We start from the raw sequence: 23087 nt of genomic DNA on the forward strand, positions 1-23087 counted from the left end.
TAGTGCTCCAGATGTGTGTTTTCCAACATTATATATAATCTTTGTTGTTTCAACAGACGTTTTCAGTTTATATGCATGTATATTAGCCACTGCATTGTAACAGTGGCTCTACCTGGGGTCCCCAATTTATAGGCAATACTTCAATGACACCAACTCAAAATTTGATAAATACGATATCTGTATTTAATAATTTCATTCCTTTAATTACTGAGAAAACTTTTCACAATTCAATCTGCTAAGTCACAAATAGAATAACAGTGGGATGAAATAGCTCTCTGTATCCATTTCCCATCAAAATATACCAACAAACATAAAATTCTTTGGAGGCAGGTAATAATGATACAATGTACAAATAAGAAATACACTTGTTCAAATTTTAACACTGCATTTTTTGGGAGGCTTCAACGATGGGAACCTCAGTGAGGTTAAACCTGCATGTGAGCTTTGAGTGTGTGACTACATTCAGTTATGTCATGTTGGGTAGGTTTTTGGACGTATTTAGCTCTGGCAGCTATTATAAGCAAATTAGTTGATTGTGACTATAGTTTTAAGCATTATAATTTGAATATATATATATACAGTATTAGTTGCTCGCAATAATTCAACTACACAGTTTTTTGCCTGCATTGTAATTCTGTACCGACGAAATCAGTTTGGTTGTTTATAGATACTGCTTCAGTCCATGGTATTTTTGGGTGATAGGATAAAATCCAGGTGAGTCATACTCATGGCACACTGACAGCTTTCCGTTGCTATAAAGTCCCACAAAATTAGGTTGGTTAATGCTCAATAATGTAACGTTTGGTGTTCACTGCATGCAATAGAGCCAGCCAGACTAGCTTTAAATAACCAGATGCAGTTGAAGTTAGAAGGAAGACGGTGGCAGGGATGCATTCAGTTAAAACTGTTGCTCACCAAGGTTGCACAGCTTTACACCTGTTAGCCATTTGACAACTCAGCAACCCACAATACACTTTATAAGATACCTCACTCTATGTCTATCCAGTTTGGTTTACTGACATACGACTCATCTTACTTTCCGTATTGCAAGTTTTTTTTAATGTCCAGATTTAGGCCTATTACTGTCTTCACTGCAGGATATAGATATGCAGAGAACGCCGACATGGAACATATTTCATACTTTGGTATGAAGCTGCCCAATAATGTTTTGCACAATGCCAGTAAATTAGGTAGGTAGAGATCACAGCTCGCACAAAAAGCTAGCTAATAGATGCTAACAAGTGCTCAAGTAGTTCCCTCTTTGCCAGTGTTCTCAGAAACAATTTTTGCTCTGGCAACGGTTTTGCAAAAATCACACTTCAACATTTGCTGAGACTGTGTCAAGTTTTTAGTTTCACGCCAGGCCCCAGCTTCTGGAAGCAGCTCAACAGTATGTGATGGGTTTTAGTGTGCACTGAAATGGACAGACAAAACACGCAGCCAGTCAGTGTCATATCATGTACATTCATGCATAATCAGTGAAAATATTCACACCTGTTACTGACACGTCAACATTTAACTGAGCTTACTTGTTGTTTTCTTCATTACTGTTGTATAGGAAAAATAAGTTTAATACTTTTTAAAAACTGTATTACACAATAAGGTTTACAGGCAAATGCACGGTTAGAGATATTTTTAATTCAAATAATAGTCCCTTTCAGGTTCAGTCATTAGTGTATTCATTAATTCATTCATCATTCATTATCTTTAGTAGTGTATCCAAACATTTATACACGACATGGCAAGGAGACATTTGGGAGAAGGAGTTGCGTAATATTAGAAAAAAACAAAACAAACATATAATGTTCAATATTGGAATTTAATGGTTTAATATATGATGAATTCCTCATAAAAAGCAAACAAAATATCAATATCATGGTACTGGTCGTATGATAATGACAGCATGAAAATGTGGCCGTAAGTTTTTCTAAGATACATGGGGGACCATCAAGCCAAAGTTGCAACAGGATGCTATAAACTAGACTAAAACTTTTCCGTGTGACCAAAATTAAATCAGGTTCCTTTGAGCCACACTCACCTTTTAGCTCTTGTATGGTTTACCATCAAGTTTTAAGAAAAATAATCAGCGTGTATCTTTTGAAAGATGCTCAAACTTCTTCTCCTGACTTGCATGTCTTTTGGACACTGGAGCACCCCAAGGAAACCTGTATGCACTAATGGAAAGAGTATATGCAAACTTCACACAGAAAGGCATCAGCTGTCTGAGTCACAATTTGAACACAGGACCATGTTTTTGTAATGCAAACCACTGATTCACCATGCCACGCGTCCCTCAATGTCACATAAAACTACGCTGCAAAGGGACGTCATTCAGTCACAAAAAGTCATGTGTGCTGTTTGTAACTTGTAAATGAGAGAAGTGAAGCTCAGTCCTGTTAGCTAGTTAGATTGTGGGGTTTAGACGGGGTTTGTAAAAAATGTGGATAAGAGAGATTTTCTGTTATGCTGATCTGAATTTGTCTTCCAAAAGCCCTGTTGTGGCTTGTGAGCCTGTTGCTATGACAACCATCATTTGATACCAGTGGTGTGTAGGAAGGCAGAGAGATATGGTTGAAAATTAGCAAACTGCTTTATGCATGTTTTATAATCTATTCATAATTTTCATGTATGTGTGTTTGTGTCAGGGGAATAAATAAAAAGAAGCGCTACACATACTCAAAAAAATAACATTCATTCAAGTATTGAGCAACACTGGGTCATGTTTCCTCCCATGATTAATTCAAGAATTATTATACTGTATGTGCCTCAAAGTGAATACTTTACTGTGAGTATATTCAATGCATTTTATTTTTTCTTTTACTAACTCACAGACTTGCATCTTTTGCTCATGATCCTTAGTGGGTAGACAGGTGACCCGCATCTCTCATGAGAATCAGTACCAGCCTGATCCCTGCAAGGAATAGAACGTTTGTAATTTGCTGTAAAGTCTGCTTGTATAATTAATATATAAATAAAATGCATGTTTTTCTCTATGGGTATGTAAAAATACCTTTAAAATGAGGGGCATTCAGACTCTTGAAAATTCATTATTGATTAAAAGGGAGTTTTTGTTTTACATAGTAGTGGAAAGTGACCATTAAACCATGTCAATATAATCTGTGCTGACAAAAGTAGAATCATGGTAATGATTACATTAAATAAATAGGTCTATTAGTTACTTAATATCAAACAAATATGACATTTATAGATGAGTATAATCTACATTGAGTATTAGTCTATATATCTTAAATTGATTCACCATTTTTGCAACGTAAATCTGTGGATACAACACAGTGTATGAGGTTTAATAGGTTTCTATCAGCTGTAGCTTGCAGCAATTAGGGAAAAGAGTCCCACTGTTTATGAAAGTGATTAAGTGCCAGCGCAGACCCAAAGGCAGCCCCCATAAACTCTGAATTAGCACAAGAGAACTCAGAGATAAATTGCCTTTCCACATGAGCGGAGAGACTACAGTAATTACGAGGATATGAAACCTTTAAAAGACATTAATTTATTTATTGTTCTTGCTTTATCCCAAGAGCATGACCTAATAACAAAATGTACCAAACTATAGTTTGTTTCCATTGAAGTGGTAAGAGTTAAAATAAAAAATTGAGACTAGGTTACATGAGCTGATATATTACCACTTACAACTCATTTCTCTTCAGGGATGTTCACTATGGGCTGTTTGCTTTGACACAGAAATCATAGATGTACCACCAGTTACAAGCTGATCAACATTATGGACATCCGGTCTTGCTGTGTTGTGGTAGCTATGGTAACCTGAAAGAGCACCAAATGTTCTACTTGAAGTGTGAGGGTATCATCTGTGACACTGTGCCTCCTTCCATCTACGGAGCCAGAAACAGTCCAAATCCACATGACTTCTCCAACTGTCTAAATGATGTAGTCTTAAAGGGTTCGTTCACACTTAGTTCAAAACCATGCATATACTGTAGCTTTGGTTTTACATTCTCTCTTTGGCTTTTGTGTTTAAAAAGTTGATCTGCAATGTAGCTTTGTTTCTGGAAAAAACACTTTGCTGTTGTTTCCTTTTTTCCCCAAAAGATTTTCAGTTCTTTTGAGCAGCTGTTGTTGAAGACAGACAGAAGATTAAAACAAAGTTATGTGCATGCCACTAAGTATAAGTCAAATCATTTTTGTAATTTGAGTGAACTGCCCCTTTAACTGGAAAGGAATGGACTATTTTCCAGTGAAGTGTAAATTACATAATTAAAGTATAGATATAGAATAGTGGATTTGAAAATATCAATTGTAATTTGAATAAGACTAGGTCAAAACCTAATATATGGCTGGACCGTGTATGGTCAATGTGTGAGACTGAGGATGTAGTTGAAAACTGTTGTGGAACTGATATCATGTTGTGCTGCATTTGCATTCTGCCTAGTACGACGCCTCATTTTCAGTAGCTCCTGTTTGCTGTGTTAAAGTTACTCCATTAGCTGTTAACACAAACTCAACACTTGCTGTAAATGTTTCTGCCCTCTAGACTGTCAGTGGACAGAAAACCTATACTTCTTAACAGGACTTTTATTGCTGTGTTGACGTGCTGCAGTAAGTGTATCGTCTCATTTCTGGATTCTGGCGTTTACGCTAGTTTCTTTAGCTTAGCAGTCGCAATGGCTTCTCTCTCCCTCCGACTCTCCTGCTCTCTCTGTTTGGTGTGTCTTGTGTTTTGTTATTCCTCTGCCTCCCTCAGTAATAATGATACATGTAATGAGAGTATTTTATTTGCCATAATGGAGACAAAGCTCAGTGAACTGGAAGCGTCACTCCGCTTCCCTGCAGCTCCCAAGCAGCCGGGAAACAGGGGTGACTGCCTGTAACAAGAGGTGTAGCCCCAAACCCACAGTATGCACCCATACGGCCAACCATACACCAGATTTATACCAAGTCTGTTTGAAAACAGTCTCCATAGTGACAAATGCGCTACTTGGCAACACTGCAGGCTTTAAACACCCGTCTAATAGAACCAGTGTGCGTCAAATCATTTGAAAGAGCAACAGCCAATGGGGAAACTCCAACTCAATCACATGGCATTTGGCTGACCAATGGTGAAAATATGATCAGTCAGTCTGCCAGTCAGTCAGTCAGTCAGTAAGGGGCATTCATGAATATTAGGCTGGGTAATCTATTTGATACTGACCTTTATTCTTATGCTGGTTTAGTCATGATTTAATTTACAAATACACAACACACAATATCCACTCAGTAGTAAAATCCTTTTCATCTTTTTCTACAGCTGAAATCTTTTTTTACATTATTCATTTTCTGATCATAATGTAATGTATCTGCAGGTTGTTCACATGTTCCATTGTATAATTGGGACTGTTTTCCTGCTGCTGTAATAGTTGTCAAGGTCTCCACTGATGCTTGCGAGAAGCATGCTTTCAACCTTTCAAAAGTTTCCATCACATACCCCGTGACTATTGGCTTTGGTTTCTATGACAACTAAGTTGAACTATAAGTTGACTCATCTTTTACAAGCATGGGTACAGGATTGTGGAGAAGAAAAATATTTTGGTCCGAAAATTGTTTCGGAGCCAATCCTGCACTGCAAAATAGAAAAGAAATCCAATTTCTTAAGACTGTGAAAGAAAAAATTTACCAATGGAATGGGATTATTTTTTACCAATATGTGTTACCTGGTACCCGTCTTATTCTGTCTCCCTTTAAAATACAGTCATTGAGACAGTGTAAGTTAAGATGGATGTATTTGCAGTGTGTTTGTGTGACATACAGTCCTGACCTTGCCGTACTCCTCATCCTTTGTTGCTCAGGTTGGTAGTTAGTGTCTGGGCTTTTAAATACATTAGAGAGGCTTTATTTACATCTTTAGTGCACATATTATATGTGTCTGCTTAGAAAAAAAAATGGAGTCTACCTCTCAAACAGAACTGCCAATGGTGATATTTCTGACACTGTTTCTCACTTTGCGATATGATCACAATATAAACCAGCAAAGAAATCTGGTGTGATATAAACAGAGCCCACATTGTCTGAAATTCTCCCCGTGAAGAAACTGTAAGGGATTTCAGATACAGATGAAAAGACAGACACGGTGAAACTGCGAAGCAGGCGAGTCACTCGAGTCCATTCATAGACTTACAAATGCTGGATTAACTAGATGCAGCCATGGTAACATGAGGATGAGCAGAGCAGCCTTGAGTAGTTTTAGAGAAGCACAGTGAGTTACTGCCTGCGAGCTTTGTGACGCAGGTTCCACTTTTGCGTATGCTTCTATCGTATGACAGACTAAATAGCCTTCCTGTGGATAATTACAACTGATATAAATCACATTAGAGGAATAGACTGCATGAGGCACTGTTTGTGTTGGGAGGGGGGCTGAGAAAGGCTCCTCCTCTCTCCCCTCTTATGAGATATTTTAACCTCCATTGAAATACACAAGCAAAAAAAAATAAAACCTTAAGCAATGGCTAATAACTGATGACATACAAGGATCCTGCATATTGCATCGCTGAAACAGCTACAGTGTATTGGCTGTAACCAGTTTCTTATTTATACATACACTGTTAGAGGTTGAATTCTATGTAATGTACTTTCATGTGATTGGCAATGCAAGCAACTGTGACAACTGATTTCATGGCGCAGCTTCAAATATTGAGATAAACAGAATAACTGAATTATAACTGTGCCTCATAAATGGCAACAGAAGACCTCCTAAAGTAAGGAAAGGACAGAGTGCTCCGAGTCAAAGGTCAGAGATACAAATAAACAGTTAAGCTAAGTGAAATATAGAAGAATCCTTTTCATATAAAGCGCTTTATGTAAGTTTTTCAATAATCACCATATTACAAAAACCCCTGGAGTATCACAGGTTTGAAAACAATCCTCGAGGTTGCTCTGAGAATCCTTTGTTTAAGTCCAGTGACTGACTTTTACTCTTCTTTCAAATGGCACCAAACACTGCAATATCCATATCCCTTAAGAGGCTGTTACTATGGTGACAGCGCACCAAAATGGTGGATGTCAATGACACTTTAGCTGTTGTGTCAAGCACATGCACATATACGAACATAAAACTGTACGTATGGCTTGAAAACATATTTTGCAGAACGTAAACCCATTCTTCAATATACATATGCACTGATGAAGACACTGGAAAGTGTCCTGTCTCAATATATTTGTGTCTCGGGCACTCTGGGCTGTCTCTTAACATGGAGATACCTCACCTTTTATCTGCAGAATATCCAAATCTAGGGTGTACCTGAGCTCTATTTTTGAAGCAAACCTCCCCACCTCCTCACTACTTCTGGTGAATAAATGCTTTTGTTCTACTGTTGCTCCCGCACCACTGGGGTTATATTTATATTTCCAAGTGTGCTTTTACCTTTAAGCATTTATCTCTCTCCATTAAAATTCAGGTTTCGTACTTCAGGTTGAGGTCTGGAAAACTCTTTTAGACTTAAACTTAGACAGCTGACATAGAGGTGATTGACTCCCTCCTGCAGTGAAAGATTTGAGAAGGATTATAAACCTCCCACTCTAAAATAATGACAGTGATATAAGGGATTCCAGGACTCAGGTTTGTGATACAGCACAACTTGTTCTGCTAAGACAACGAGAGTTTTGGAGAGCCATGTGCTACCGGGACTCAGAGAAGAGAGAGTAGGTGGTTTTGTGGGTAGGTGGGGAGCAGGTTAAAGATGCTCCACCGCTCTCTTTCCTGTTATCCCAATGGCCTTTTAGCGGCATTACTCATTTTAGGAAAGAGACACTCCTGTTATATAAGCCAGAGCTGCCTACCAGCTAAAATCCCCACAGATCCTCAGTATACCTGTATGTAATTGGAAAGTATTGCCGATGGTCAGATCAGTTTTCTCTTGAAACTACTGCCGCATGCAGAGAGCTTTGTATAAAGACGAAAGCTGCAGGTAACTTCAAAGATTTGAAAGACAAATGTGAACAAAATGAAATGATTTTTTCTACGTCCTGCTTCCAGACGTTTTCACACCAAAATGCTGATGCTGCCTAGACATGACATGAACAGGAAAAAAAACAAAAAAACAAGAATTTTAACAGGTCAGTGAAGAGGATGAGGATGTCACCTTACTCCAAGAGTGTGTTGACAGATAGGGTGTCAATATTGTTTCTCCCTCACTTCAGCTCTGTAGGGATACAGCCCATATGGTATGTTACTGCCAATAACTTTCCATCGCCCAGGTTTCAGTTTATTTCAGGTCTGACAATCAGTTTTTGAACAGATTAAGACTGTAGCCTGTCCTTCATGGCCTCTAGGATCCATTCAAACACATCAAGAAGATCTCCCTTGTCTTAAAAGATAGAGCTGATGTTGGCACAGACCCCAGTAAAGCAGGTGAGCAATTCTGAGATCTTTCGGTTCACTCGAGCTCCGTCTCAGTCGATCACTGTGGGATTTCTGCTTCTCCTCGGGTTGGCGTTTCACACTTTGAAGAGGCCTGCATCAGTTGAGAGTAGAGCTGGGTTCTGCAGCGCGGTGCAGAGAAATCAGCAGAGCTGTGCTGCTTACTTATTAACATGATCGGTGGGTGGTCGATGGCTTTTGAACATTTTGTGATGGTGTCTCTTTTGTATGAAAGTATATCAGTTGCCCCTCCAAGGTGTCTTTGGATCATGGTGACTACGCATTTTTCTATGGATCATCATGTGCATCATGTAAGGTCAATCAGGCTACTGGGCGTTGTTTTCTGCCTCCATCCCCCTGTAGGCTCCTGTGAGCAGTTTAATAATATTGCGTCTTTTCATCTTTTGTGATTCAACTTTTGTTATGAATATGTAGGCCTATAATAATTAGGTGTGTGTGCCTGCCTCTCTCTCACTCTCATTAAATAAAAGGTAAGGAAATGCTGCCCATATTTTCAAATCAATCACTGCAACAGATGCAAAAACAAACAAACAAAAAAACACACAATAAACAAACAAAAAAAAACTTCTCTATGAGATCAGAGATGGAGACTGTGAGTGTGCAGGGAATAAGTTGTTTTTGGGAGAGATGGGAGATTTAGATGTGTTGACAACTTCCGGAAGGACTTTGGAAAAAGAATAAAATCTTTTGACCGTGCTTCTTCCTCTTAGTGCAGAACAGCTGACGAGCAGTCTCCAGCTGAGCATCACTGTTAAAAGTCTTCAAAATGATGGCAACTGTTATCAAAACATTTGCTGCACAGATGCACTTACAAATACGCACAAACAGTCGTACACTTTGCATCTCACACGCGCGCGCGCGCACACACACACACACACACACACACACACACACACACACACACACACACACACACACACTTTCCCCTCCTTCCTGCATCATAGCCCGCTGTTACCATCACACGTTCACGTAATACTCCCGTGAACAGGCAGACTTGTTGGAAATGCTCGAGGATCTTAAGGCTCTCTGACAGCGCGCGCTGGCTGTAAAAAGCAAAATAATCTGTGGAATCATCCAAAGAGAAAAAAAAGTGACATATTCCAATATAAAGGCAGGGGATTGGATTATTGATCATCACCCTTTTACTTCACTGAAGGTAAGTGAGCGCAGTTTGTCTTACCGTCCTAATATTGCAAACCACTGCTGTCAGAAACGCGAGAAGTGAAGAATGTTGAGGAATGTTCTCCGAGATTTATCATTCAGTGACTGTCCTCTTTGACCAGACTATCACACTAAAACACAAGACACAGTATTTGTCTCGAAAAAAAACAAAAAACTTTTGCGTCAATCACACATTTTGTTGGGATTATCAGACAATGCTCGCGCGTGATTTCAGAAACCTGCAGGATAGTTTTCATGCGATTTGTTCAGCTGCAACATCAGTCCAAGCAGTGGTGATGCGCAAATACTGTAGGTACAGCCTGTTTAAACTGTCTAAGCTGCTTGAGCAGTGAGGTTGTCAGTAAATTTCCAGTCTATAATCGGGTGAAACCTTTTTGTAATTGATTTATTAATTTATTTTTTGACACTTCTTCTCATTATGGGAAGCTCAGCAAGTTCAGTCACATATAAGCTTTATAATGTATAGTTCACAGAGGCTCAAACTGCGCTTCTGATTTACATAAGGCGTGCTCTTGTTGCACTCAGACTGCAGCACTTCTTGAATTCACATTTTCACAGTCTCACAGTCTCGCGGTGTCCCTGCCTCCTTGTCATTATTTGTCATCATTTCACACCCAACGAGTCTGTGATTGCAATACCCACTTAGTTGCTAATGCTCAAACCGCTACTTCATATACCCCACAAGGAGAAAGTGCTTGTGCAAGGAGCTTGTCCTCCACTGAATAAACCATACAGGTGTCCACTGACCTCCTTGCAAGGATGGTGGAGTAGATGCCATTTCAGCAATTGTGGAAATTTGTTTCTGATCAAACCAGTGGCATCACAAGAGCAGCCTACATATGTAAACTGCATGTGCACAGAAAAAGTTTGGGAAGCCCTGGCTGCACAGCCAGTTAAGAATAGACTTGTATGGTGGTGGATGATAAGGGATCTTGTGTAGGAGCAAACTAAGAGCAGAAGCACTTTGTAGAATGTTTATAGACACAACATGATACAATTGGATTAATATCATTTACAGTATGAGTGGCTGACATTTAAAAATGAAACAAAATCTAAGCTTTATAGAGTAAAATATGTGAAAAATACATGGAGATAGAAACCCAGATATACAGTATGTTTCTGCATGAATTTTTTTTTTTTTTTTTTTTTTTTTTTTTACAGATGTAGATGTTTAGATGGCTTGTTCTGAGAAACAGTGAAAAAGTCATCAGTGAATCGAATGTTTAAAAGATTTATTTAAACAAAGTTAAAGCCTTTCGTTTATGTAACGGGCTTCATGCTGCAATGAATGTGTTACCTGTGTCGTGGTGTGTGTTTGACTGGGCATTCAGCTATGGTTAATTAAGTTAAAGTAGCTGTCAGATGACTGGGACCCACACTGTTTTCAGATAAAGGTGGTAAAATGAATATTAACTTAATAATTTTTTATTATGATTAGTTCGAACAATATTCTGGTGGATTCTCATCGGTAAACTCTGGATTCAAGATCAGCAAATGGAGTTCCAGTCACATGAAGTGGCTGTGGTCTTGGGCGGTAATGTCGATGAGTACGCAGAGAGCTTTTCTGTACAGACAGTACCATGGTGCATACTGGAGCACTTGGTAACCATGGCAACAAAACAACATCAGAAGAAACTGGTCAGATGAGCCAGTGATGCTTGAAGAAGAGATGAATGGTTGACTCAATGCATAACAGAGCCAAGCACAAAAGGGGACCGACTCATGCTCATCAATTTTCGTCTTCACCTCTCTGGACGAGTTGTTGGGGAAAAGGACAGATTTTTCTTTACCCCTCTGTTTGTTTTTCTGATATGATGTCCCCGAAAACTGAAGGTGTAAAAGTTGTCTTTGTGCTCACAGCTAGCACGGGTGGCATTCAGATCTTAAATGAGGCATTACAGGATTTAAAATTTGGCTGAGACATCGTCACCACCATCTGCCCCCTGTCACCAAGCCTTCCCCTTTGAAGAGGCTCGACTGTGGCCAAATCCACGGCTCCCTCTGGCCTGCTGCCACTGTCTTACATGATTTTGACCGACAAACCTGAGTTCCAAAATAGCAACATAAAAAAATATTTATTTGAAAAAAAGGTCCCTTGTGTGTAGCCATGTTTATAAAAGGTACTAAAAAAAACCTCAGTGGCAAAATGAAAAAAAAACAACAACATATTTCTACTCTTAAAGCTGCATCTTCATCCAGTCATTTAAGAGGAAATTGAAACTGAGCTGGACTGTGCTTCCCAGTGCCCCCAAATTCTTCTCAGAAGATATCCTCCCATACATAAGCACACACACACACACACACACACACAAACATATACATTTACATACTAAGCACTTCCAATTAGACGCTGACAAAGTCCGCCTGAGGACCTACAACAAACTGTAACAATGCATCATCCAATTTTCATCTCAACTGGGCAGCATGACTCAGTAGGTGTATGAGTTATGAGGATTAGGATTAGTGTGAAAAGCTTCAAATCAGTTTGCCATTAGATTAATAATTACATAAAAATCTTAAATTTTTGTGACCTTGCACTTCAGATGTTTATGTCACCCAGTTATGAGTTCTGGCTTTTAACATGTGAAATTTAAATTTAGCATCCATGTTAGTCTGCTCGCTATGTTACTGAATGCCAGAACACAAAGCCAAAATGCATCAAGCCTTCAGGAAGTTGGAGTAGGAGTGTCTGAGATATTTAAAACATATTTTAGCTTTGGTTAAAATGCTCCACTTTGGCTGGCAGTGTAACCTTCAACAGCTGGAATACTGCTGTTGAAAATTTTACATCTAAATCTGACAGACTTGAGTTGTGAACTTGAACCTCATTATACCAATTACTGTCATTTTTAACTGCCAGAACATGGTCCCAAAATGCATAAAATAAAATAAAAAAGTTTTGTTAAAAAATCACATCAACATGTTTAAACCATGATGCCAAGATGCCTCATATCTCCAACTTGTGTTAAAGCTGAACCTGCAGAGTCTGAGAGGTGACGGAGTTAAACTCATTTCATTTTGAATGCCAGGATTTCCCCTCAGGTTAGTCAGTGTAGTTCTACAACAGCTGGAACATGGTGTGAAGATGCATCACACATCCTTTGTTGTCGTTCTTCAAAATTAGACCTGTGGTGGGTGTCTGAGATATTATCAAGGATATCACACTTATACATACAGGTGCATAGATGAATGAATGAATGAATCAATGAATGAAAGAATGATAGACTTACATAATTTCTCAGTTGTGTGTAAAGTGATATTTATGTCCATAATCTCAAATCTTTTAGACCTTTAGGCCATCATAATGATCTTGTACCTCATATCAAATTATAATATAATATAATATAATGTGATATAATATAACTGTCATGATTTGTCATGTATTTTTGAGGGGTTAACCATAGAACAGTTGGTAATGTAATCCAGTGTGTAATTTAGTTTCCATCCCTAATAATAATGTCACACAAACACATCCTGAAGTGCCTTGAACAACAGACTTGAACCCTGCTGCCTGTGGCTGTGAATATAATTCCTCTCTCACAGTGGTGTTTTGATCTGTTCAGCCATGAATACTCCTAAAATAACAAAAGCCTTATTTTCTTCATTAATTCTTCATTAAACCACACAGTAAGTCATTATTTTAAAGATTACTCAGATATTGAAGAAAACATGGAGTTGCTCATTTTATCAATATGACTCTCGGGCTTATTTGTATATTGTGGCTGTTGTTACTTGAAAACAAAAGAATCTAAATTGAAGTGGTTTTACTTTTACCTACTTTATGCTACTGGAAAATTAATTGGACAAGGATTTGAAATCTGTTTATCAAATGCAACAGCTCTGCCTTTGTCATTATCCCCCAGTGAAGTTTTCTCAGTGCCGGGCTCTGCGTCAGTCTGAATTCGAAACAGCATTTACATTCCCATTAATGAAGAACACTTCATTCAGATCTTTCAAAAGGCAGAGATAAAAGACCTCTGATTCAGCAATAGTCAAGTGCCTTCTATCTTTTTCTTCTTCTGGTGAAGGAGAACAGCCTTTTATCGCCAAGATTGCCTTGAAAGGGGGAAAAACAAGTGCGCACAAAATTCTGTCTGACTTGTCATACTTACTCTTTAGTGTTTGGTGCACTGTGAGTCAAGCTTCCGAGAGCAGGTGTTAGGATCTAAGATTCATTTTGAGGTCTAATGTTTGCTTTAAACGGTCTCACATCAGCCTCGCCCATTAACTCTGCCTAAAGCATGCATGGTGTTGTTTATCTTGGTGGCTATTGGTGGTGTGGTTATATCGAAGCAGAATGAGACACCGCCAAAGAGGCTCATCTTGCATGAGAGTGCAATACTGTTTGCTTGAGACTCTGGCCATGCCGTGACTTGACACATTTCAAAAGTGGCCACGGATTTGATGGTGAATCTGATTGAATACGCATTGCAAAAAAACATTATGAAAGCATTTAGACATTCTACAAAGGAAATAAGGAAATGCGTGTTTGGTGGCTTGTGTACATCATCTGTGTGCTGGTAAAAGTCTAAAGGGGATCACTGCAAAGCATTGAGGCATGTATGCAGTTGTGTGAACCTATAGGTGAGAGCCAGAAAACACTAATGGCGAGTCTGGGTATTGTTCTTGCTGGATTCATGCAAGGGAGGTGATTTAGCTGAAGTATATCACACAAGTGCTCCTCATACTCCAGACTAATGGTGAACTCTCAGTCCTCCCCCTTCAGGACAAAGAAGGGCCATGTAATGTTTGCTGCGTTTTGATCAGGAAAATGGTAAAAGGTGAACTGAAATATGTTGTTGTTTGGGTTAGAATGCTGCAGTAAGAGATGGGCTCCATGTTTGGAGTTGTTGTCGAAATTCTCTGTCTCCTCTCACTCACCCCAAAGCAAACATATTCTTTACTTGTGTATATTTCTGGGGAGAAAAACACAGCCGTAAGTAGAATCATCATCTGGTGTGTACTTGAAATATAAAAATGCTGGCTGAATAGAAGAGGCTTGATCCCTTTGGCTACTCGAAGTTGGCCTCCATATGCACTTTAGCAAGATTAAAGCAAGTGTGGCTTAGTGTGAGAGCGGCAGGTGCTTCTCTACATAAAGTAATAGTGACTTAGAAACGCCGGTAATTTGTGCTGGCAAAGTCATATACTGTAGCGTAGCTAATAAATCAGCGTTATTAAAATACTAACATATTGTTGGCTCAGCTCATATGTAAAAATCCAAATTACAGAACCATCAGCAGACATTAGAGAGGAGAAGGTCTGGAAAAACTAGATGATACTTATACTGTAGCCTAACATGTCAAATAAAATCAATATTATGTGACCTTAAACATTATATCATCCAGCATCTGTCTGATATTGACAGAGCCACTTTCCTATCATAAGGAACTTTCCATACACAGACTAGCGCTGGCTAGTCACTTCTTCAAACTCTTTCTTTTGCAGTCACCTAAACAATAACAATAAACCAAACAATATACAGTATACAATATGCATTAACCCAAACAACATTACCTTCAGTGACAATCTGTAGGGCCATCAGGTCCGCTCCTTAGAGTGACGAGACGCCTTTCATCTATTACCGTTGCTGCGCTTATGTGAACAGGTGGTTAGTCTTGCACCAAATTTCTCTCCTGCAGTAATCTCCAACATTTATGTATTATTTTGTTTCACTTGCCAATAGATGACATTCCCATACCCTTGAGCACCAACCAAAACTTGCGTAAGAAAATCGCTTGAACAGAGTGTTGTTGTTATTTTTGCTTCAACCCTTCACTCCTAATAAAGTTGGAGCACGTACAGTTGGTGTTGGTTTGGCATTTAGGCATAAATGTAAGGTTATAACTGTCAAATGATGTCTCCTATAAGAACTTGAGGCTATACTTTATATATGTTATATATGTTTTTTTGTGTTTTGTTTTTTTGTTTTTTTTTGCATTTTTGCATTTTTGCCTTTATTTGATATAGTGACAGAAGATAGTAGAGCTAGAGAAGGGTATAACATTCAAGAAAGGTCAATAGTTGAAATCAAACCTGGGAAGAAGAATTATTATCATTATTAACAATAAGATTTTTTTGTTATATTGCACCTTTGAAAAACAAAGTTACAAAGTGCTTAACAACAAAACAAGGAATAGAACTAAAATTCAAAGCATAAAAGATCAAATTAGATCAAATTATTAAAAATGAATGTGTCTGTGCTACTAGGCCGCCAGACACCCTGACACTGACATACTGACATATCCCATGTTAACAAAAGGTCATGTAACCACCATCTGTCTGCAGGACAGCATGAACTAAAGAAGACCTGCAACACAGAGCACATCTACTTCAGCACTGTATAAGACTGTATTCAAACGGATCAAAAACTTCATGGGTTATTTTTTCTATGTCAGCATATGGATCAAAGACAGATAAGACCTAATAAATCAGTGCCAAAAAGAGGCTTAAATGAAGGACATTAGTGGAAACAGACTCTTTTTACGTATAATAACCAACCATTTTACATCTTGTAATATTTTTCATATCAGCTACACAGATCTATGGGGACTGGATCACAGAGTAACGAGTCCCCTTGTGGACAATAGCACATTTTATACACAGCTTGTCTTTAGATAAAGGGCTCTTTCTTGATTTATAATCTGCTTGTAGGCAAGGCAGCAGTAATAAAGCATATTCATGGACCACCATCTTAACGTGGACATTCTTCAGATTCAAAGTTTTATATTGATAAGATTCTTTGTTGTACTACAGATCTTACTGGATGCTATAACTGGGAGAAATCTCTGCCTCTGATAGGGTCTTGACTGAGGCTCCAGACAGCACCTCAGCCAGAGTTTCTCCACTCCCACTCTTCTGCGCTGGCTGCCATTTCTACTGTGAGGCCTGCCAAAAAACAACTGAGTCTGTTTTCCATACAAGCATCCTATGTCACCAGTAAAAAAATTAAGCTGCTAGTGGTGGACGTGTATAGTGTTCTTTTGTGGAGCTGACGAGATTCACGTCACCCCGATTCAAAGTTGTATATATTTATGTAAGTATGTGATTCCACTTCTGCAGTTAATTGCAACAAAAAGAAACATTCATTAAACAGACATTTAATTCAAAACAACACAAACTGCAACACCAAAATGTTTGTTGCTCAGGAAAAAAAAAATCATGTAATAACAAATTACCCAGTGTTAGATTCCAGTGTTAGAAATTCTCATGTTAAAAAAAAAAAAAAGCAGCAGGGTTATGAAGCCAGGCTGTGAAATTGGCATAGAGATGTGTGAAAGGACTTCATGTGGGTGAATTTAATTTATTGGGCTTTTTGTTGTCTACTGTTTTAAATGTTACATTGTGTGCAGTGATTTCTCCTGGGGTTGTGGTGCAGTGGTCAGCAGAGTGACTGGTCATGTATTTGATTTGACCTCTATTTAAGCCACAGGTTGGACAATATGAATGTCTGCCATCAGCGCTTTTGCCTATTACTGTTTACACCTGTTTACATCTCAAGGGATTAATAAGAAATGTTAACTTGTCGCACTTGTTTCACTTGTGTTCCAGGAAAGCTATATAGCCATCTAGCTGTATTATTAATCACAACATCTATTGTGTGATTATATATAAATGTGTGTGAGTGAATGCTGCAAGTTAGTCTGGAAACAGCATTACAACAGACTTTAGCCAACTTGCTGGCAGAAATGAAAACACAAAACTCTTCCACATTTGTTTCTCCACAGCTGACGAGATAATAGCTCTGTCAACTTTCAAGAGCCTTTCAAAATATTTAAAAAAGGAGACAGAAGTTACAGCACAGGGTCAAGTCCATCTGAATATTCTCAACTGTAAAAATGCACACGGATGAATAATGCTTCTACTGCTGCTGCAGTACAGAGCTGACTCACTGCAGAGTGAAAAGAAACAAGTCTGGCAGTCTGACTGAGTTCAGTGAATAAGACTATGTTAATGGCAAATATCATTTTTATGTTGTGTTGCCCTTGTGGTAATTTGAAATCATTTGCTCCCACAAGATCAGTTATGCTCAGTTACTCTCGATGTATGACCAAAAAGGTTTTCGGGGAAAAGAACTAATCAAGTTTCGAAACTGCTCCCTACAAATGTGTGCATTGATTTACGGCATTCATTTTGTGTTAAGTGCCGTCACTGTGCAGCAATTTCTTCCATTTATATTATCGTCGTTAATGAAACAGTTTATTTCTCTGTAAAGCAACTTGTACAGCAATTTGTACAACAATATAACATTGTTTTATGTCATTCATTAATCAGGTTACAGCTCCAGATCCACTTTGTACTGTGGAGATGCATGTGCTCTATCAAAATGATGCTGTTTGGACCAATGTAACATGTTGCATATTGTCGACAGGTTGTGTTGTTCGCCGAACATTCCCTGGCTAGGGCACAAGCTGCCATGCCATTTGGTTGTCTGACACTTGGGGAGAAGAAGGATTATAACAATCCCTCAGAGGTGACTGACAAATATGACCTCGGACAAATTGTTAAATCGTGAGTACATCTATTTTTTAATGCTGTATAATAAGCGTATAAATACTTTTAAAAACTTCATGGTCAAAATGTGATGTATGTTCCCTTTTCTGTCTCTCTCACAGAGAGGAGTTTTGTGAGATATTCCGGGCGAAGGATAGGAACACCTTGAAAATGTACACCTGTAAAAAGTTCCACAAAAAGGACGGAAGGAAAGTGAGGAAAGCTGCTAAGAATGAGATAATGATCTTAAAGATGTAAGTGAAGTTTTAAGCACCTCATTATAGAGGAAAAGTCTAATAGCAAATGATCAGCAAAATTCTCTATTAAGGTCGAGCCAAGGGCAAAGCGAAGCTCAAACACCAACACCCAGAAGGAGCCATATTACGTAACACCATGAGTTGGGGAATTGATCACTGCTTTCAGTTTAGTCACATTTGCAGATCCGCCGGCAAATGAAAGGATAACTTCTAATGGTTTTCATTCTGTTGATTGTGATTATAATAATAATCAACATTCATGGCCAAAAATTGAGTAGATCATAAAGTAATTTGATCATTAAGCATTGAAAATCCTGATAGTACGCATTATGATGATGATTTGTAATTACAGTATGCAAGTGGCAACTGGGCCCAATCTCATGTTTTAAAACTTCCCCCCTCAGATGGATTAGACTGTGGTGCTATACTGGCAATTTTCAAAGGATGTGAAAAAAAAAAGTCAAATCATCACTTTAACTGAATGTCTGGCATGACATTGTACTACTTATTCACTCTATATGTTGTTCATTTTAACACCATTTAAGTCCACTCCTTCTCCCCCTCCCATCATTCTCTCTCCCCTTTTCCTGCTTTTCAAAGGGTAAAACATCATAACATCCTGCAGCTGGTTGACGCTTTTGAAACTAAGAAAGAATACTTCCTTTTTCTGGAGCTGTGAGTATCATTCGAGGCACTTGAGAGAACAGTTGGCTCAGACGGGTGTGCACTGTACTTCCTCAACTTGTATAAAGCTGATGTTTTATTGAAAATGTTTTACATTTCTGTCATCAACAAGTGACATGCATTTTATTTGCCTGTCCCATCTCTTCAGCGCCACAGGCAGAGAGGTCTTTGACTGGATCTTAGATCAAGGCTACTACTCGGAGCGGGACACCAGCAATGTTATGAGGCAGGTGTTGGAAGCTGTAGCTTACCTGCACTCTCTGAAAATCGTCCACAGAAATCTGAAGGTATATCACACTGCTGACACCTAGTGAAAAACAACAGCACTTCACCTTGGGCCAATAACTGCCCTTTATAAATATGAAACAGTGTACATTCAGATCAAACATTTTCCAGTTATATAAGCCTTTATCTGTTTACTTATACAGCTGGAGAACTTGGTGTACTTTAACCGTCTGAAGCACTCCAAAATTGTTATCAGTGACTTTCATTTGGCAAAACTGGAAAATGGACTCATTAAGGACCCATGTGGGACTCCAGAATATCTTGGTAAGAAGCATAACATCTGATTATAGATCAGTTTTTTTAATTAGGTTAATTTGATAGTTTTATAATCATACATTAGGAACAAATCTTGATTTGTTAGTCTAAGGCTACAACATACTTAAAGCTTGTTTCTGCTCTCAGCTCCTGAGGTGGTTGGAAGGCAGAGATATGGAAGACCTGTGGACTGTTGGGCCATAGGTGTCATCATGTATATACTGTACGTGCCATGTGTCACGTGCTCACCAATATGACATTTTTAAAGTATATTTAAGTGATCGGTTTTTCGACAAAACATGTCATGTTCTTATTTTGCTAACTCAATAGTTTGTCTGGGAACCCTCCTTTCTATGATGATGCTGATGAAGATGACTCTGACAATCGTGATAAGAACCTTTTCCTAAAGATTTTGTCAGGGGACTATGAATTTGATTCACCATACTGGGATGACATTTCAGATTCCGGTAAGAGATAAAATCAATCAATGAATTAAAATGTAAAGTATATCAATGTAGTTGTGCTACAAATGTCAAAGATAATGTAATCAAGATCTGATATTGCTGTTATTATTTATGTCTGTGAATGTTCTCATTCGTCCAGGTCATAGTTATCTCTCTCTCAAATTAAATCGAAGGCAACTGGACTTGTATTTTAAATACAAGTCCAGTTGCCTTCGATTTAATTTGAGACTGTTATTATTTATGTTTTTCAGCCAAAAACTTAGTGGCATCTTTGATGGAAGTGGATCAAGATCAGCGATTGACTGCACAGGAAGCTATTGCCCATGAATGGTATAAATGGTCCCACCAGCACAAATGGAGTTATGGCCCTTGTTGTATAGGAACCACAAATCCATTAATGTTGATAATGAAACTAATGTTCTCTTGCTCCTTCTCTTAGGATTTCTGGAAATGCAGCTTCAGACAAGAACATCAAGGATGGAGTTTGTGCACAAATAGAAAAGAACTTTGCCAAAGCCAAGTGGAAGGTATTACTTCACATATAACTTATATATCAATACATTTTTGCACATATATCATTATTTGTTAGGTGTATTAGACAAACTGATTATGTTATATTCATGATCACGACCCCAATCTCCCTCTATTAGCACTGTACTGAAATGTTGTGAATTTGCAATTCTCTGCCCATAAAATGGAGAGTTTTTTTATGATATAACCACCATTTAAAAATGCATAAATATGAATATAGACATACTCCATTCACTGCCAGAAACAACTATTAAAACAAATTAAAGTGCAGTGACAATTGTATTTTTCTCCACTGCTTTAGGATTGTTCCTACCAACCCAATCAACTTCTCATGTCAATGTCAAAAACATATTCATATAACTAAATTGCTGCTTATAATATAAATCATATTGTTTGTATGCAATTTTTCCAAAAAGTCAGAAAGTGTGTGCTCCAGACAGAGAACCTGGCTTCTCAACCTCAAATGTAAAATGTAAATCAAAAATATATTTAGTTGTTAAAGCAGTCAGAATCTGTACAGCTTTATATTTTTGATCCAAATATCATTGTTAAGACGTTTTGGCCAGAGGCCTTCCTCCAAGCGTTTACCCTGATATTTTTTGTTGCTGTATTGATTACATCTCAAGGAGGAAGGATCGACTGGAAAAGTTTGCTGTATGTCATTAACCATGATTTTTATTACCCACAGAAAGCTGTTAGAGTGACCACCCTCATGAAGAGGCTCAGAGCGTCTGAGCAGGGTGACTCCGGTCTCACTGCAGGGTCCGCAGCTGACCCCAACACACCCGGCAGCGCTCCTGCTCTTCCAGCCGGAAGCGGCGACAGTGTTGCAGCCAGCATAAAAGCTGCTCTTAGTGAAAAGGCTCCTGGCACACAGACTGCCGCCATCTCCGCGCTCGCCCCGCCCAGTGCAGCCCGACAGGACGAGCAGCCTCAGGCACGGTGCAACGGCGATGTTCCCCAAATGTTGCCACAGAGAAAGGGAGAGTAGGCATCGATCAAATAAAAGAAGAAGACCCATATCCATCCAACAAGCACATGTGCAGTACAGCCAATAAATTTGGCACAATGATACCATGTCTATGCTGTTTGACTATCCCCCAGTTTGCAGAATTATTTCACAACACCATGCACTTCATCTTTTTTTTTTTGCCTTCTGTACTGATTGGTCTATCGAATAGTGTTCTCCATTCTCCCTTGTTACTTTATGTAAAAGTCCCTTTAAAGCTAGTTGCAAAGTACCTCTTCTGTTGTTTCCTTTTCCCTAAGAACTGCAAAAACCCATAGTGTAATTTAGTGAAATCAACTCATCTTTATTCATCAGCTCATTGTATATAGATGTATTTGTCTGTTTCAACAAATTGCTAGTTTTCAGCTTCAGAATTTACAATCCTGAGTTCATGTCTTGTGACTTAAAATTATGAGTTGGAAGATTTAGTAAGTTGATCATCACAAGGTTTATTTCTAGAAATAAATTAAATTAATTAATAAATGAAAGAATACTTACAGCATGTATATTTGATTTAACTCTTTAGGAACCATGCTTCAAATTGAAATACAGCTTGAGTGAATCATAAGACAATTCATAATTAAAAAGAAATGAAAATGAAAGTGATTTTAGCGATGTTGAAAACTTCAAAATTGGATGATACTTGAGTCATGTTGAAGCCAGTCTGTGAAAAAAATCTTTTTTGGTGAAAGACAATGTAACAATCAGATACAGATCACAATTTATGGGTTCAGCTTGACACCCTGACAAGATATCTTCTGGTTTATCTTCAGTGCAGTACAACTTCAGACAACTTAGAATTTTAAGGCAGCAAGAAAGCATATTTTTAAGTTAAAGTGCCTTAATATTTGTTGCAGTAATGTACTGAAATGTTTCAAAAGAAACAACTTGATTATAATTGCTTAATGACTTCTTTGAAATGTTTTCGCTGTTTTCCTTTGCTCCTCTGTTTAGTCTTACGCTGCTGTATTGATACCTGTGTTCTGTCCTCTTCACATTTCATTTAAAACACAGAAAACTAGACTTAGAGCATTCTATGTGGAGTGATGTTTTAGCCGTTGATGTTGTGTTGTCACTTGTAATTAGTAAATTCAGAGTTTAGAGCTGAGTCCATATACTGTACCACTATGTATATTTGCATTGTATACATGTGTATTTTTTTATTTACATGTGTATTTAGCAACATTTAGCTGAGCTAATGGGTTGCTACAACGCTTGTGAATGAATAAAATGAGCAATACTAATGCTGCTGAAATTGTGATGTTTTTCTCAAGTTGTCCCTCACTGAGTTTTTTAATATTTGACAAGACCAGCCCCTCCACCAGCAACCATTTTTAGAATTGCATTAGAGAATATATTATTTTCTATATATGTCTACTGTATATTAAAAATGTATATAAAATTTATATACTTTTACTTACTCACTTTTTTCTGTATCTCAAAAAGAAAATGGTTATATTTTTCAGAACGAATATTGATCAACAGATATTTGATATTTCAGTGCTCAACAGAGTTACCATGCAAGGTGAAGGAAATGC

The 23087-nt window shown here is 38.2% G+C and overlaps 1 protein-coding gene across 1 annotated transcript; it reads left to right on the plus strand.

Moving 5' to 3' along the window:
* Positions 1-9363: 9363 nt before the first annotated feature.
* LOC111222881 (caM kinase-like vesicle-associated protein) lies at positions 9364-22778 on the plus strand. Its single transcript, XM_022746777.1, has 11 exons — positions 9364-9545; positions 17943-18082; positions 18187-18318; positions 18922-18996; positions 19154-19292; positions 19434-19554; positions 19693-19768; positions 19876-20012; positions 20261-20339; positions 20449-20536; positions 21229-22778. The coding sequence occupies exons 2-11, from the start codon at positions 17988-17990 to the stop codon at positions 21529-21531; spliced, it is 1245 nt and encodes a 414-aa protein (XP_022602498.1). The 5' UTR covers positions 9364-9545; positions 17943-17987; the 3' UTR covers positions 21532-22778.
* The last annotated feature ends 309 nt before the right edge of the window (positions 22779-23087 follow it).

The sequence above is a fragment of the Seriola dumerili genome, unplaced genomic scaffold, assembly GCF_002260705.1.
Source record: "Seriola dumerili isolate Sdu_G_001 unplaced genomic scaffold, Sdu_1.0 BDQW01000109.1, whole genome shotgun sequence".
Classification (NCBI taxonomy): Eukaryota; Metazoa; Chordata; class Actinopteri; order Carangiformes; family Carangidae; genus Seriola; species Seriola dumerili.

Coding starts and splice junctions, on each gene's coding strand:
- LOC111222881 (XM_022746777.1), top strand. CDS start 17,988: ATGCCATTTGGTTGTCTGACACTTGGGGAGAAGAAGGATTATAACAAT. Junction 18,083..18,186: donor CTCGGACAAATTGTTAAATC/GTGAGTACATCT, acceptor TCTCTCTCACAG/AGAGGAGTTTTGTGAGATAT. Junction 19,769..19,875: donor GGTGTCATCATGTATATACT/GTACGTGCCATG, acceptor CTAACTCAATAG/TTTGTCTGGGAACCCTCCTT.